Here is a 15,674-nt window from a genome sequence, read left to right as displayed (position 1 = left end):
GAATTTACCGGCTAGTGGGAGTCAGAGAGTAAATCAGTATAAACTTTCAGAACGTGGTAAGTCCGATGACTAAAATAAAGTGAGGGAAGGGGCTGGATAGCGATGAAGGGGGTGCAGGGATATTTTTAGATTTTGTGGGCTGAGAAGGCCTCTCTGTCACTGTCATTTGAGCAGAAACCTGTTTGAAGAGAGGAGCCAGCCCCACGGGAGTCTGAGGGACGAGGAGGGTTCCAGGTAGAGGGAGCAGCAAATACAAAGACCTGAAGGTCAAAGGGAGCCAAGACCAGGGATCGAGGGCAGGATGAGCAGGGCACAGATGTCCCAGATGAGGTCTTGTGACCCTTGTGGGTTGTGGTAGGGAGTTTGGATTTTATTCTGAGTGTGATTGTAGTTTCTGAGAGTTTTGATCAGGAGAGTGACATGCTCTTTCAAAGAGTATGGAGAACGGCCTACAGGGAAACAAAAATAAAATGAGCTTTGTGTTGAGCCAAGGGAGGCCCTCACTTCCGGCACTGTAGTTCTGTTGGCTGTCGAGGTGCTGCTCTCCCTCAATACCTGCTCTAGAACTTAGGTCTCTGTGTAGCAAACCTCTGCTGGAGGGCCCTGGGTGGGGTGGGTCCTGAACCTGGGTCATTCAGTTCCCCTGACCTCCCTGCCCTTTCCTCCTAAGACGTTCATGTCTTCCCTTCACATTCGTTTCCCATGGAGATCATGTCTTGAGGGGAGTGATTTGGAGAATAACTTGTATTACAAGACTAAGGGAAAACTTGTTGGCTTTATTTACGGCCAGAGAATGAAGATGAGGGACCGGCTTGGTTTGGAAAAGCCACCCAAAGGGGATTCAGATTGGTAAGAACCTTGAGCTAGACACCACAAACCAGGGTAGCATAGCAATGATTAGCTTTGATGCATTTAGACACATTACTCGGCTTCATTATCAGTAGAGACAGTATCTGTCCTGTTAACCTCATGAGGCTGACATGGGGTACAGTGAGATGAGAATGTGGACACCCTCTGCACAGATGTGCCATGGAAATCTGAGCTGGTGGTGGTCCTTTATAGGAAATTACAGGCATTTGTAGCTCATTGGCTATTTGTATATGCTCAATTAGTATTCTGGGAAACACCCTGTAGTAAGGGTGCTAGTGTTTTCTCTGGTCACATAGTCGGAAGAGGAAGGAATTTGCAGTGTGTGACAAGACTTGGTTGACTGACTCTCCCCTCTCCCACCCACTAACGAATTTAAGAACTGGTTAACTTCCCCGTCTGGCCAAGACGTCTCAGACCTTTGTGTGGGCTGTTCCTGGAAGGTTATTGGCTGCAGCCCCCAGAGCAAAGGTTAGGGGAGTTGGCTCAGAGTCACTGGGAGGCCAGCAAACAGGCGGCCAGATAATTACACACACTCAACACATACACACAGAGGTGAACAAGGCAGTTCCAATTGTTGGGGACTCACAATGTGTGTGTATGTTATATATGTAAATAAATGATTCAAATTGTGAAATTTGCTTTGGTGGAATTATCTTCAAAATATTGAGGAGGGAGTGACTAATTCTGCCAGGGAGTGGACCAGGGAAGTATCAGGAGGAGGGGCCGTTCGAGCAATTGCTGTGAGACACTTGGCGACCTCTATCTTCATGAAAGAGGAAGGGGCTTGCAAGCACACATGAGGGGTACAAAGGAGCACGGTGGGTTCTGGGAACTGACCGGTCTAGACCAGGCTATGGAAAACTGCTCTCTGAGCCGATTGTTGGTTTATCTGACTAAAAATTTTTAATTCTCTTTTTTGTGCAATATTTAGCTGTTGATAGGCCCTGTGTGAGGCCCAGTGTGCTAGCTAGTGTTGGTGAAATATGAGTGTGGGCCCCCTGCAATGCCTAGCATGGGCCTGCCTGAGGTTAGTTGTTTAAATATTTACAGAAATGCTGAAGATGTGATGGTTATCTCAGAGCTCAGAGAAGATGTCACCTCTCAGACCACAGATTCTGGGGCACGGACCCTGTACGCCCTGCAGTGTCAGGATGTTGGGAAAGCAGCCAGATCAGCTGGGCACTGCTGTAGCGAGATTCTGCAGTCCTGTCCAAACCAAGAGCAGCTGCTGAGGGGTTTGCCTTCCCTGCTGACAATCCCCAGGCTGAGGAGAAGTGGAGGTGGGGTCCATTCCCATGAGTAACTTCTGTGAGAATGATACCCTTTCAGAAATTACAAAAATATATTTGACACCAAGTTAGTCTGTGGTTACACCAGGCCGTGCTCCCTCTGCTGTTCCAGCCCTCTTCCCGATGGCTCGTGGTCAGCTAGAAGACGTGCATGTGACTGCTAGGTTGACCTCTCACTTTCTGTATGTTCCCTTATCTGGGGGCGAAGTCATATCTGACCTGCATGCAAGGAGAGAGAATTCAAGCACCTCTCCAACTCCAACCTGTGGTCTGATGACCCACAGACCGGGAATGTTGCCTGCATTCCTGACCAAGGCCCTTTCCATGGTGTCGTGCCACTTTCTTGCCATATTCTCTAGTCTTTGCCTTCTAATGATCCCAAGGTGACTGACATTCAGAGGCTTTGACATCTGCCCAGCAGTGCTTTGTTCTGTTATCAAACCTGAAAACCAAAAAAGGTAACTGTCAGACTCTACCTTTTTTGGATATTGTAGGGGCATAATTTATTCCAGTGGCTTCCTACTAAGGCCTATAGAGAAAGAGGTCCATAATTTAAAAAATCTTTTCTTTCCTTTCTTTTCTGCATTGCTCTCTCCACCTGCCCCACTGTGAAAACTTTCTTTATTGTGGACAATTTTAAACATGTACATGAGAGGAGAGAACTGTATAATGAACCTGCAAACATCAGCTCCAGCAGTTGTCGGCTTTGGGACATCTTGTACCATCTGTATCCCCACCTCCCCTTCCTTAATTATTTTGAAGCAAATATCAGTCATCCTATCATTTTATCCACAGATATTTTGGTATATATTTCTAAAAAATGAAGACTTTGTAAAGGCGCTGTATTTCCATTACTACACCTAGAAGTTCTTTAATATCATAAAATACCTGGTCAATATTCAAATTTACCTGAATATCTTAACACATTTCATTTTAATTAGGATCCATTGAAATTATTCATCTGTCTCTAGAGTTTCTTACGTTTCTAGGGGCTCCTTCTCTTTCTTCCTAGCAGTTTGTTTATTGAAGAAACCGGGTCTTTGGTTCTCTTTATCTTCACGTGGTTGGGAGTCTGCCGATCGCATGCTCAAAGTATCATCTAACATCTTTCTCATTCCTCTGTATTGCCTGTAAATCAGTGTTGTTTCTAGAGATTCGTTCTGGATTCATCTTCAGCTTTCTGGCTCACATATGTCACAGGTGCTGGTGTGAGCTGCTGACAGGAGGCGCATAATGTTCAGTTGTCTACATATTCCTACATATCTAGGTATGATTGATTGAGCTTTTTAATGTGCTAAGTATTTAAGAGGGTTCAGGCCCCTTGTTCTTTTCCTGGGCCCAGGTGGTTGTCTTGAGAAAGTGGGGGAAAGAGTATGTGGTGTAGTCAGACCTCTTTCTCTGTGGAGGTCTGACAGTGGTAGGGGCTCTGACGTTCTCTGTCCCTCCACTGTTTGCTTCTCTGGGTTCCTCCAGCGCTTGCTGGAAGATGCATCGGCACAAATACGGTGTAGAGCGCTGCCACAGCCTCTTCTCTTGGTCATAGAAGACACATTCACTTAAGAAATGCTAGATAAAAAGAAGCTCCAAGTCTTGGAAAGCTATTTCTGTACTTAGAGGTATGTCTTGGGGTAGCTACATGCCAGCCACTTCTGCTGTTCTCCAGGTGTGTGTTTTCATTTAGGTGTAAAGTGATTCCTTTCTTCTTTCAGGATCTCATTTTGCCCAATGGTGGTACTCCGGCAGGTACTTCGAGTCCAGCTTCTTCATCCTCCCTGCTCAACAGACTTCAGCTTGACGATGACATTGACGGTGAGACCAGAGATCTCTTTGTCACAGTCGATGACCCCAAGAAGCATGTGTGTGCGATGGAGACCTACATTACGTATAGGATCACCACCAAAGTAAGTCCCTTCACTATCTGCTGCCCGTGTTGAATGGTCTTGGGGAATTGGAGTCCTATAGAAACGTCATATTCTCTTGAAATTTTTTAATCATTGTATCAACCTGAATCTCTGTGATGACACCATGATTATAACTTGTTACAACTGGTATTGGTTCTAGGGAGAGGAGTGAGAAAAGGATGGGAACTAATATTTATTGACTTTCTGCCATGTGCCAGGCGAGTAGTGGGCAGGGGACTGAGGGTGGATTGATTTTCACAGCTTTCCTAAAAGGTAGATTGGTTATTTACGATTTCAGAGATGAGAGGCTAGAAGGAGAAACTTTAGGTGCCTTGTTTATGGTTACAAAGTTGGTGACCAGGATTCTAATTTGAATTTGTGACACTGTAAAACCCATATTTTTATTTTCAAACTCATACTCTTTACGTAATTCCACTTATAAAAGAGTAACTTTAATGTATCATTTTTTGCTTTTGAAAATTATGTTTTGAATATTTAAAATAGCACTAAAATTTTAGGTTTGGAGCAGGGTTTCTCATCCTTGGCAGTATTGACTTTCTGGACTGTGTAATTCCTGGTTGTGGGAGCTGTCCTGTGCATTGCAGGCTAACAGCATCCCTGGCCTCTCCCTGCTAGACGCTGATAAGACCCTTCCCTAACCTACAGCTGAGACAACCCCAAATGTCTCCAGGCTTTGCCAAGTATTTCCTGGGGGATGAAATTGCCTCGGTTGAGAACCAGTGATCTAGAGGAAGAGTAACAATATCTGTACTGTTGGAGACAAAATTTGCATTATCACTTTTTATTTTTTGTTAAAGTGTTTTAGTCAGGAAACAGCCCTGTTTACTGGTGTTCCCTCTCCACCATGGGCCACAGGACTAAGAGGTATTTAGATAGTTTTAGAGGTTTAAATAGAGTGAAGATGCCTTTGTGGATCGTATTAAGAGAAACATTTATAAACATGTTTCTCTTCTGTGACTTTTCTCTTTCTCATTGTAGAAAGTAATTATTATTGTAAAAGTTTAGTAGGTTCTGTACTTCTCTAGATTTTTGAGGGAAAAAAGAGAGAATAAAGCATGCTCAAATTTTGTTTCTTCATCTTTTATGGGATATTATGTTAAATTTGAAATAGATGAAGGGGCTTAAGAGGTACAGACTTCCAGTTATAAAATAAATAAGTCAGAGGGATGAAAAGTACAGCAAAGGAAATATGGTCAGTAATATTGTAACAACTTTGCATAATGGCAAATGGTAACAGACTTATTATGGTGAGCATTTAATGATGTAAATAAACATTAATCACTCTGCTGTATACCTGAAACTAATATATGTCAACCACACTTCAATAAAAAAATTGAAATTATACAAGAACTAGCAATACATTATTGAGAAAAATATTACAATACTAAAGACTAAACACAAAAAAATACGAGTCTTCCTTAGCCACTCTCACTTCTATTATTCTCATTAAAATTTGGTTTGTGTTCTTGCAGTTCTTTTTTCCTTGTATTTACATTTAGTGCTCATGGTCAGCTAATTAAAATACATATATAATTCAGATTTCACTGTAATATTATTTCCTAATGTTCCCCTCTGCAATGTTTTTGAAGATCTTTCCATGTTCATATATATATATGTGTATATATATATAGTGTGTATCCATATTTATATTTATATACATACATATATATATATATATATATATATATATAGAGAGAGAGAGAGAGAGAGAGAGAGAGAACACTTATTCTTTCAACCTCTGCCTAATTATTTATGCCATAATTATACAGAACATTTATGGACTCTTAAGCCTTTCCCAGTCTTTTGATATTACTGCCCTGTCCTTTCTGCACCTAGTTCACATTTGAAAATTTGTCTCTCTGTGTGTGCACATGCGTTCACGCAGTCTTCCCCCATCACAATTGCCAGGGGGTGCCTCCAACTTCCCAGGCATGGGGCTAGGTACTTAGATGCATATTATATCCTCAGAGGTCCTAGGTTGATATACAGGTACCCATGAATTATTTCCATTTATCTTTTCTTCCCTAGGGTAAACTCATTTTTTACTCTGTAGTCAGTGAAATTACAAAACCTGTTTTTCTTGAATTTGTGCTCCAAACAGTTGGATGACAAGGTTACACAGCAATGCTTGCCTGCCTTAATTTCCCCCACCCCTCCTCGATTCCTCTGTCCTGCATTTACCTCTCCTAATGCTAGTACTGCAGGGCCTCCGTTAATTGATTCACAAGCTAAGGCACATGCTGCAACTCACCACCACTTCCTGGGACCCTTCTCTTTCCCTCCTTCTTTCCTCTTCCCTGTGGCTGTCTGGCTTCCTGTAGGTCAGAAAATGTCTTAGGATAAACTTGTCCAAGTTCCAATTCTATGTTTTCATTTGGTTGTGATGCCAACGTCGCATGGTGAACTTGCAGAATTTAGTTTTATTTCTCATTGCCAGTTCTACTTATGATCTCAAGCCAGTGTCCTCCTTTTCCTGTTTCATGTAGTAATGCCAGGTTTAGTATCTTGGTGTTGCACTGGGAACCTTCTTTCTGAGTGTTGCATTAAAGGATGTCTACATATTCCTACATATCTACTTGCCCTTGGTGTGTGGGGATGAAAGAGACAGGCACACAGGGCCTCAAGCACCTGATCTTGTCCAGGGCCCCTACCTCTGCTGTGACTCTTAAGTGAAGTTAATGGTCAGACCACAAGTTGTACAACAACTCAGTTTATAACTTTGAGCTTTAGCTCTGCAGTCCTAATTCAGACTCCTGATGACCAAAACTGGGCAAAGTACAAAGCTGCTTTTGACTGAGCTAAAATGAGGCTAGGGCTGAGAGCCAGTGTAGGCACAATTGTGGGTGTCTTATCCCTTCAGTGGTAGCGAGCCAGCCTAGACCTTCTTAGGGCAGGCGGATCCTGGCTCTTTTCTCTGCAGGCTCCTAGAAAGTAACATTATAATAATAGCCAGTTATTGAGCACTTAGCATGTGCTGTCCTTTTTTGCAATAGAAACCCCTTAAATTTTATTTTATGCAAGTAATGTGCTCACTGTAGAGAAATTAGAAAACTCAGGCAAGCTAAGACTATAAAAGAGCACCTATAAGATCACCAACCAGAAATAATCATTTACAACATTCTGAACTATTTGTCTCTATCCATTTACAAAAATGAATTGCATGCTGCCAGTTCACTGAATATGCTGCGAACAACTTCCTATGCTAGTAGTTGCCAGTAAGCACACTTTTATGCTGTCCTTTCTAAGACTCCAATAGTGTGCCCCTGAATGGGTGAGCTGTCATCTATTTCGTGCTACAAGCTTAAATATATCATCAGTTAATCCACGCACTCAGTGAAGTGGGTACTGATATTTTTATCTTATCTTTTATTTATTTATTTATATTTATTTTGGAGATGAGGAAAGTGAGACACTGAGATATTTTTAAAAATTGCTCAAAGGCATGCAGTTAATATGTGATGGAGCTAGAGCTTGAATCAGGATTTGCCTGTGCTGTGCTTTCCACAGACATGATTTTCAAGAGGAATGGCTCCCCTCCACCCCTTTCACCCAACCCTGTGGCCAGGCTACCACCACGGCCTGGCTCTTGAAACTGATGAGCATGTGGAATAAACTGGAGGTTGGAGAACTGGAGAGGAGCCTTCAGTTCCCTTTAGAAGCCACCCTCCTCTCATCATTTACTCATCGCCAGTTGGTCATCACCAAGTCTTACGCCCCAACTAGTTACTCTTTTCAAATGCCTCTGCGATCAACAGAGGCTAATGCGGCCCAGAAGTCAAATTATATGTAAGGATTACAAAGTGAACGTTTGATTTAATGACAAGAAATTTATTGATGACTATGGTGAGACTTCCATTGGTGTGGTGGCGCAGACCCTGGTTTGCAGGGGGCGAGGGTGAACGAGAAGAAAGAAGACACCATGAGTGTTGGTTGGTTGGCAGTGAAAGTGAGTACAGAGAAGGAGCAGTGGAGGACGTGGATTTCAGGGGACAAGCTCTTTTTTTTTGGGACTTCAGAGCTAAGTGGCCATGTTGATAGAGAAGGAGACATCTGGCTGATGGTTGGAGAGGAAACAGATGGGAACCGTTGAGGAGGTGGAAGCAGGAGAGACTCCTGGACAGAGTGGAGGGAGGGCCTTCCGTGGGGGACGCGTTCTTTTCCATTGTTTCTGGAGGAGGAAGGGAAGTGTTTTGTTTTTGTGGCAGGAAGTTGAGGTGTTCTTTGCCTCTAACTGCAGTTTTCTCTATTCATAGATGATGAGGTCTTCTGAGAGTAAAAGGGAGGTTTGAAGTAGAGCTTAGAAGTTTTCAAAACTCCTACAGGCCTTACATCAACTGCTATGGAAAATGAGGGAGAGAGTTGGCTAAGGAAGTATTCAAAGACGGCTTGGCAGTGTTAAGGGTCCAGTTGTGGAATTTATTGCATCGCTTAGTATTTGCCTGACTGTTTTTCCTGCACAAATGTGCTCACACGTCTGGGTCTAGTAAAGCAAGGAGTGGGTAGTTGCATCTTTGTAGAGTTGTGTGAATAGGCCACGGGGAAGGGACATTTAGGATATTGACAAGTGAGAGGTTGAAGTGATGGGTCACGGAATTGATGCTGAATAAAGAAAGAAGTAAAGACAAGAGTGGACAGAGGTCAAGAAACTGTGGGTCCCAAGAGGCTGAAAAAGCAGGGGTATTGGGAAATGGAAGAGTCTGAAATACAGGAGGTGCTGGTTAGGCAGATGCCTGAATTTCTGCCTGATGAAAAAGTCTGGAGAGACACACTTTTGGCTGAGAGATGGGTGTTGCACATGGGAACCACCTGGATCTTGAGGGCACCGAGATTGTGGAAGGGCTTTGGAAAGGAAGGCTGAGAGCTGGGTGCTAGAAATCTTAGGGGAATGTGGAGACATGACAGCTGTGGCAAGGGCTAGCAATATGTCTGTCATGATGGCATGAGTCTCGAAAGGGTTTTCACAGGGCCACGGAGGAGGGGTGGTAGGGAGCAGTGTGGAATGAGGACACTCACAGCTACTCTTGGTCTTAGGAGGTGGGGTGAGGTTTGTAGATGTGAGCAAATGAGCAGCTTTCCCCATGATGGGGCAGCAGGGAGGCTGTATTCCCAGGGGAGAGCAGCCATCAGAACTCGAATAGGTTGAAGAACTACAGGAATTTATTGGTTTGGTTATAGAATGGGTGTTTCAGAGAGCTTGGTGGAAAGCTCTGAGAGTGGAAGCCCAGAGGAGCCTGAGCAGAGGCCAGAAGCTGTCTTCACATCATACTCAGGTGTTTTTTTTAGGGCAGGCGGGTTTGGAAGCCGAGTAGGACCCGCTGGCTAATATCTGACAGGGGAAGAGGTCCTTTTGTGGGAATGGAGTCACTCAGACTTCTTAGAATCCAGCTGTGGCCTCAACAGATGCCATTTCTGATGAAGACCCTGTCTCCCTAGAATGAGTGGGTTGTAAATTCTAGATTGAATGGAACTTCTCTGGAATAGCTCCAGGCCACAGTTGGGCACATCCACTCCTGGGGAATGAGAGGAGCCCTTTGGTGGCTGGTGAGCTCCAACCGACAGGGAGCTCTTCTGGGTGATAGATTACCCTGTGGTTCTGTGCTAGGTCTTCCAAAGTTTGAACTTACCAAAAAAAAAAAAAAAAAGACATGGATGCCTAGAGATGAGCAAGGAGATACTCATTTGGAACAATGATGAAAAAATGAATGTTCTTTATTATCACACTTGTGCTCCATTACCTATTTGTAGATCTGACTTGAGGTGTGTTCTTGACCTTGTTATCTTTTGCTGGTCACTCGAGCTTGTGGAACATGGTTTGGAAGGACACAGAACAAAACAGTCTATCGCTGTCTCTGATTATGGAATTGTGGATGTGCACTTTTCTTTTTTGTTTTATTTACCACAGATACTAGAAAATAGAAGTAAACACTTTTTACTTTTATTTTCCTTTCAAAGTTAGGTCCTGCATTTCACAGAGGAAAAATTTACTACAAACTCAAGGTTGAGTTTTATTGGCTTGCTTATTTTATGAGGACTGTGAGGCTTATAACTGACTGTCAGGTTTCTCTCCAGAAATTCACAGAATCGTCTGTGGCCCAGTTTTAGCCAGTGTGCAGAATTCCATGGTGAGTGTTTTGCTAACCTTCTGGCTCTACATTTTCTGTTCTTGTTTTTCCTTTATTTTTCACCTACTTCTAATTTTACATCATTTGATCATATCTTATGTATCAATGTATCTTTTCTAGACAAGTTGTGGCAAAAATAAGTAAAATGAATATTGGATCAGAGAGTATGAGTATCCTTCTGTTTCATGATGAACCTTGTTGCTTTCCAAAGCATCACATTTTTACTGCTTTATTAAATCCCTTATGTCCTTAAAGGAGCTTTTTAAAAATGTGCAATACTTTTATGTGACTGTAAGAAGTATTGTGTGAGGATGGTAGAAAATTTGGAAATAAGGATGAGTGGCAGGAGAACAGTTGTCATTATCACTTCTAGATCTTTCTTCCAACCTTTTATACCCAAATTTTTAATACTAATGAAGTCATAATGTATGTACAATTAATTTTGTACCCTGCTTTCTCTTAAAACCACACTGAAGCATTTTTGTCATTAAAAATATCTTACAGACCTGGTTACTGATAACTGTAGGATAAGTATACTATGATTTCCTTAATCATTTTTTATTGTTGGACATTTAGGTTGCTTTGATTTCTTTGCTATTTTAAATAATATTGCAGTGAACATCATCATACAGATGTCTCTGTTACAGTTTAAACTTTCTAATGGTAGATCCTAGATGTAGAATAACATTAAAGACATAAATATAAAACCATGAATAAGAGAAAGACTACATGAATGTTTTTAAAAAGCTTGCAATGGGAGCAGACTTCTTATCGATGACACCAAAAGTAGCAAAAAATGGATGGATTAATGGATTAAAAAATTCTGTGTCAGAAAACCCTTTGGAAATTACAATAGGCAAATGGCTATAAAGTACTTTTTACAAATGAAAAAGACTCAACTCATATTTTTAAAAACACCCCTCACAAAAGAAGAAAAATCTGCCAAAAAATATTTGAAAGGAAGTTCAAGTCTAATAGTCATTAAAGAAACACAATTTTAAAAAAAGGATTATATACATATCTTTTTTTTTCAGTTATAAGTCCATGAAAGATAAGCAGTGTTGATGAGAATGTGTGGTAAGAATATAAATTGGTATATTTCTGGAAGCAATTTGTCAATTAAAAATACCTATTATACACATTTACCAGTAGCTCTATCTTTAGGAATTTAAGAGAATTATGAAAGAGGTGCTCAGTCATATTTACTGTTGTACCGTTTATTCATTGAAAAATTAGAATCAACTTCAATAGGGTTTAAGTTTAAATATGGTATATTCATTTGGTGGAATACTATATATATGTTAAAAATGATTATGTAGATTTGAAATTACTGAGTTAGAAAGATGCCCAAGATGATGACACAGATACAGAAATAAAAAGATACAGAAAATGTAAGTAAATGAACATGCACAGAAAAAATATATAAACTATAATATTAATTTCCTTTTTCTCTGTTTAGAAGGATTATGGCTGATCTTTTATTTTTTTTTACCTTTTGTGAAGCTTTTTAAAAAGTAGAAGGGGAAAAAAAATCAGCCAGTTTCCCAAGAGTAAAGTTGGTTACAGCAGAAACAAAACTTGAGTTTTATCGTACTGTTTTTTGTAGTTACCCAATATTGATTTCAAACTCAGAGTAGAAATGTTACATAAACTATAATCATGAAGTAGATTTGCAAAAGATGATAAAGAGGAGTGGTCGGTTGATATCATCTAACATTTAGGAGGGCAAAAAATAGAGACCTCCATTGTTGCCATTTACAATGCAGATGAGTTGCGTTCATTTGTCACCTTTCAAAATCTACCTTTCATGGGCCGGTCATCAAGGGCAAGTCCTCAGATGGGGCCTGTTGGGGGTGCTTTGTGAGGTCTTGAAGAATGTCCCATCCAGATCTCTCCTTCCTGAGGAGCCTTGGGGGTGTCTCAGGAATCTGGTAGGCATGCTGGGGCTGCTCAGGAGTAGGGTTCTTCCTGCCCTGCCTGGGGAGGAGATTCCGGCCGCCTGCCCTCAGTATGTCCATCACCCCTGTGCCTGAAAATTCATAAGCAGCCAGTTGTTCTTTGGATTTAAGTATTCCTTTTTTTCTCTCCAATTCTAAAATACTAATCCTTTGTGGAGTCTTCTAATAAATCATAAATACCTAAGTTGAATAAATTTCCCTACATCTTCCCACCCCTATCCCCTATCAAAGGAAAGGTTACATTTCATGGGCATAAGCTGGTATGTGGGACTTTGAAAAGGGGATAAGATGCAGAGTGAGTTGGGGGCGGGCCAGGGTGGAGTCCTTTAACTTCACAGTTTTGCCCAGACTGCATGAATATGGCTTTTGGGGAGAATGAAATCATAATTTTCAAAGCTAAAGCTCAAACTTTTTCTTTGATGGATCACTCTTGTTTGTGTGTTCTTAAGGTTTTCTTGGTGTCTTGGTTTGAAACAGACTTTTGGCTTGAAAGAGTAAATTTAGAAAATGTAGCTTGAGCCATTTTTATTTCGTACGTTCATTTCTGAGAACTATGACTGGCATATAGTTGACACCCTCATAGGGAAAAATGGTGTATCTGAGATACAATTTTATTTTAGGCAAATTAATGTGTAAAAATCTTGTTTGGGTAGAAATTAATTTTTTTAAGGGATTTTTGTTTGTTATCATTAATCTACAATTACATGAAGAACATCATGTTTACTAGGGTCCCCCCTTCACCAAGTCTCCCCCACAAACCCCATTACAGTCACTGTCCATCAGCATAGTAAGATGTTGTAGAATCACTACTTGTCTTCAGAAATTAATTTTTTTAACATTGGTTTGTATTATCAGAGTGCTGTGATCACATTTCAGAAAACTTAAATTCAGGAAAGGGGATGAGGTTAATATTTTTCTGCAATACAATGACATTTTGGTATTTTTTTCCTTCCAGATTTGTTTATTATTTAAAATACAATATAATTTAAAGGTTATGGCTCTGCAGAATATGGCCGATTAGGTAAAACCTTTTCTATTTTCATCTAATCTGGCTCCTAAATGAGCAAGTGATCTGTTAGCGCCACATTTTGTTTGTTTCCCCTCTGCCTTTGGCAGAACTTGTCAGCACATTTAGCAGAAGGAGGAGACTTACTTTCATCAGATTCACCCATTCCTATTCAGTAGCAACATCCTCAGTGGAATTATTCTGCTAAAGGAAACTCAGGAAGTTAAGACTGGAGGAAATGAATCAAATATTTCTAAGTACAATTCTGAGAGGGAGTTGAGTTCCATTTCCTGAGGATAGGAAAAAAAAACACCTCAACATTCTCCTTCCAGATACTTTAACTGGGCCCTGTGTCAGGGAACCCTGCCATTTGGCTGGTGTGTCTGATGGAAAGAAAGGGTGCTCTTGCCCACCTTGGTTATTCAAAGAGCTTTTTTCCTTCCCTTCTGCCAAGATATGCTGCTATTCCTTATATTTACTTTGTTCCACTCTTCTTATTTGCAGAGTACTCGGGTGGAGTTTGACCTGCCAGAATATTCTGTCCGTCGAAGATACCAGGATTTTGACTGGTTGAGGAACAAACTGGAAGAATCCCAGCCCACTCATCTTATTCCCGTAGGTTCTAAGTCATTACAGCTTGGTCCCCACTTCCCCTGCACTCTCTTTCCGGAGGATGTTCACTTGTTTCTCATCCCTTAAATTACAGGCAAACTCTGTCTTATATTTTATACCAGATTCCTCAGAGGTTTGCCAAACACACTTACAGATGCTGTGTAATATACTTCACCTTTTGGGTTTTGGGTACAGATCTCCTGTACAGTCTGACGGTTTCCTGAGTAGGGTGGGGAAGATTTTTCCCTTAATTATGCAGTTAACTTTTTGAGGTATGGCGAGTCCTAATTCTCATTTGCTGCCTCCTTAAGGCCTGTCTGTTCCACCCTTTCTGGACACTATTCTTGGGTTCTGGGTAGCTGCCACCAGGCGAAGGATGATGCAGGGACAGCTGGCTGGGCTTTCTTCAGACACCAGTAATTCAGGGAGCAGGAATCTAGCACACAAGGCACTCAACCACAGGTTTTCATTTAAGAAACAAGCCGAAAAGCCACCTGCCTCTGTTTATTGAAGCAGCATCATATTTATCTATTACTTACATCTGCACTTCTTAAAAACAGAGCCAGAGCAAGTAAAATTTAAAAGACTACTTAAATCAACATAGATATTGAGTACTTTTATGACTACTCTTTTAAAAAAAATAGTAACTATTTAGACTTCAGATGTGGGGGCTTTAGGGCAATTTGGGTCATAAAACTCTCCTGAGGGGCTTTATCTTTCAGTAAAAACCCGGGGTGAATAACTTCTTAGCACTGCCAATTTTCGTGCTTTCATTGAATCTTCCAAAGCTGCAAAGCTGCTTCTCCCCGTGGCTGGAAGAGGCTAAATATGCTGTGAACACTGGTGATTTTCTTGGTTTTCAAGGCGAAAGCAGCTCTGTTGCTACTGCTCTGGCGGAAATGATGAGACTCGCCTGGAACGCCGTTCTTCTCCGGGAAAGAAACTATGGTTTTTAAACTGTTGGAACTATTTCTTAGAATAGAGTCTTAATTTGGCAAAATTGGCAGCTAGTGAATTTTTTAAAAAACGACTTTATTTTAGGACAGTGTTAGATTTCCAGAATTCTGTGAAGATAGCACAGAAAGTTCTCATGCCGTCCTCCCCGAGTTTTGCCTATTATAATTTTACATTAGTATGGCATGTTTGTCATGATTAATGAACCAGCAATGATACATTATTATTGACGAAAAGCCCTATATGCAGGTTTCCTCAGTTTCTGCCTAATTCCCTCTCTCGGCTCCAGGATCCCATCCAGGACACTACTACGTTTAACTGTCATTCTCCTTCAGCTTCTTGGTTGTGACAGTTTCTCAGGCTTTCCTTGTTTTTGGTGACCTTGAGGGTTTTGAAGAGTACTGGTCAAGCATTGAAGAATGTTCCTCAGTTGAGATTTGTCTGACAATTTTCCTCATGATTGCACTGGGGTAATGTGTTTTGGGGAGGAAAAGTGCCATTCTTGTCACATCAATGGTACATACCATCAAAAGTGTTTATCGCTGTTAATTTTAGCTTTGATCCCTGACTTGAGGTAGTGCTTGACAGGTTTCTTCACCGTACAGCTACTCTCTTTTCTCTCCTTTTCCATAGTGTACTCTCTGGAAGGAAGTTGCTCTTTACTGGTAGCGCGCACTGTGCATAAGGGGAATTAGTCTCCGCCTGCTGGCACCTAGTGTATTTGAAGTGTGGTACTTAAAGAGCAATGGTTACACAGCGACACCTGCTGGTGAAACGTAGTAGCACTCCTGTATAGACCATGAAGCCCCCAGCTGAAAGAAAACGGAAGTGTCTCCAGAATGCTCAGGAATGATCCTGAGTATATTTAAGTATGGTTTCCTATGAAGTGAGTAGAACGATACTTTAGGAGCAAGTAGAGACTAAAATTTATTCATTATTTC

The 15,674-nt window shown here is 41.3% G+C and overlaps 1 protein-coding gene across 5 annotated transcripts in view; it reads left to right on the top strand.

Annotated features, from left to right (window-relative positions):
- SNX30 (sorting nexin family member 30) overlaps positions 1-15,674 on the top strand; it is a 101,141-nt gene that overhangs the window by 42,571 nt on the left and 42,896 nt on the right. For all 5 annotated transcript variants that reach the window (XR_012126702.1, XR_012126701.1, XM_073226049.1 and 2 more), the window contains 2 exons: positions 3,869-4,060; positions 13,672-13,782. Coding sequence is in view for 3 of the 5 variants with exons in the window: in XM_073226049.1 (XP_073082150.1) it covers positions 3,869-4,060; positions 13,672-13,782 (303 nt within the window). In the remaining 2 variants the exon portion in view is untranslated. The remainder of the gene's footprint in view (positions 1-3,868; positions 4,061-13,671; positions 13,783-15,674) is intronic.

This window comes from Manis javanica, chromosome 2, assembly GCF_040802235.1.
Source record: "Manis javanica isolate MJ-LG chromosome 2, MJ_LKY, whole genome shotgun sequence".
In the NCBI taxonomy this organism is placed as follows: domain Eukaryota; kingdom Metazoa; phylum Chordata; class Mammalia; order Pholidota; family Manidae; genus Manis; species Manis javanica.
The sequence above is the reverse complement of the archived record's forward strand: the minus strand, read 5'-3'. Positions and strand labels throughout refer to the sequence as shown.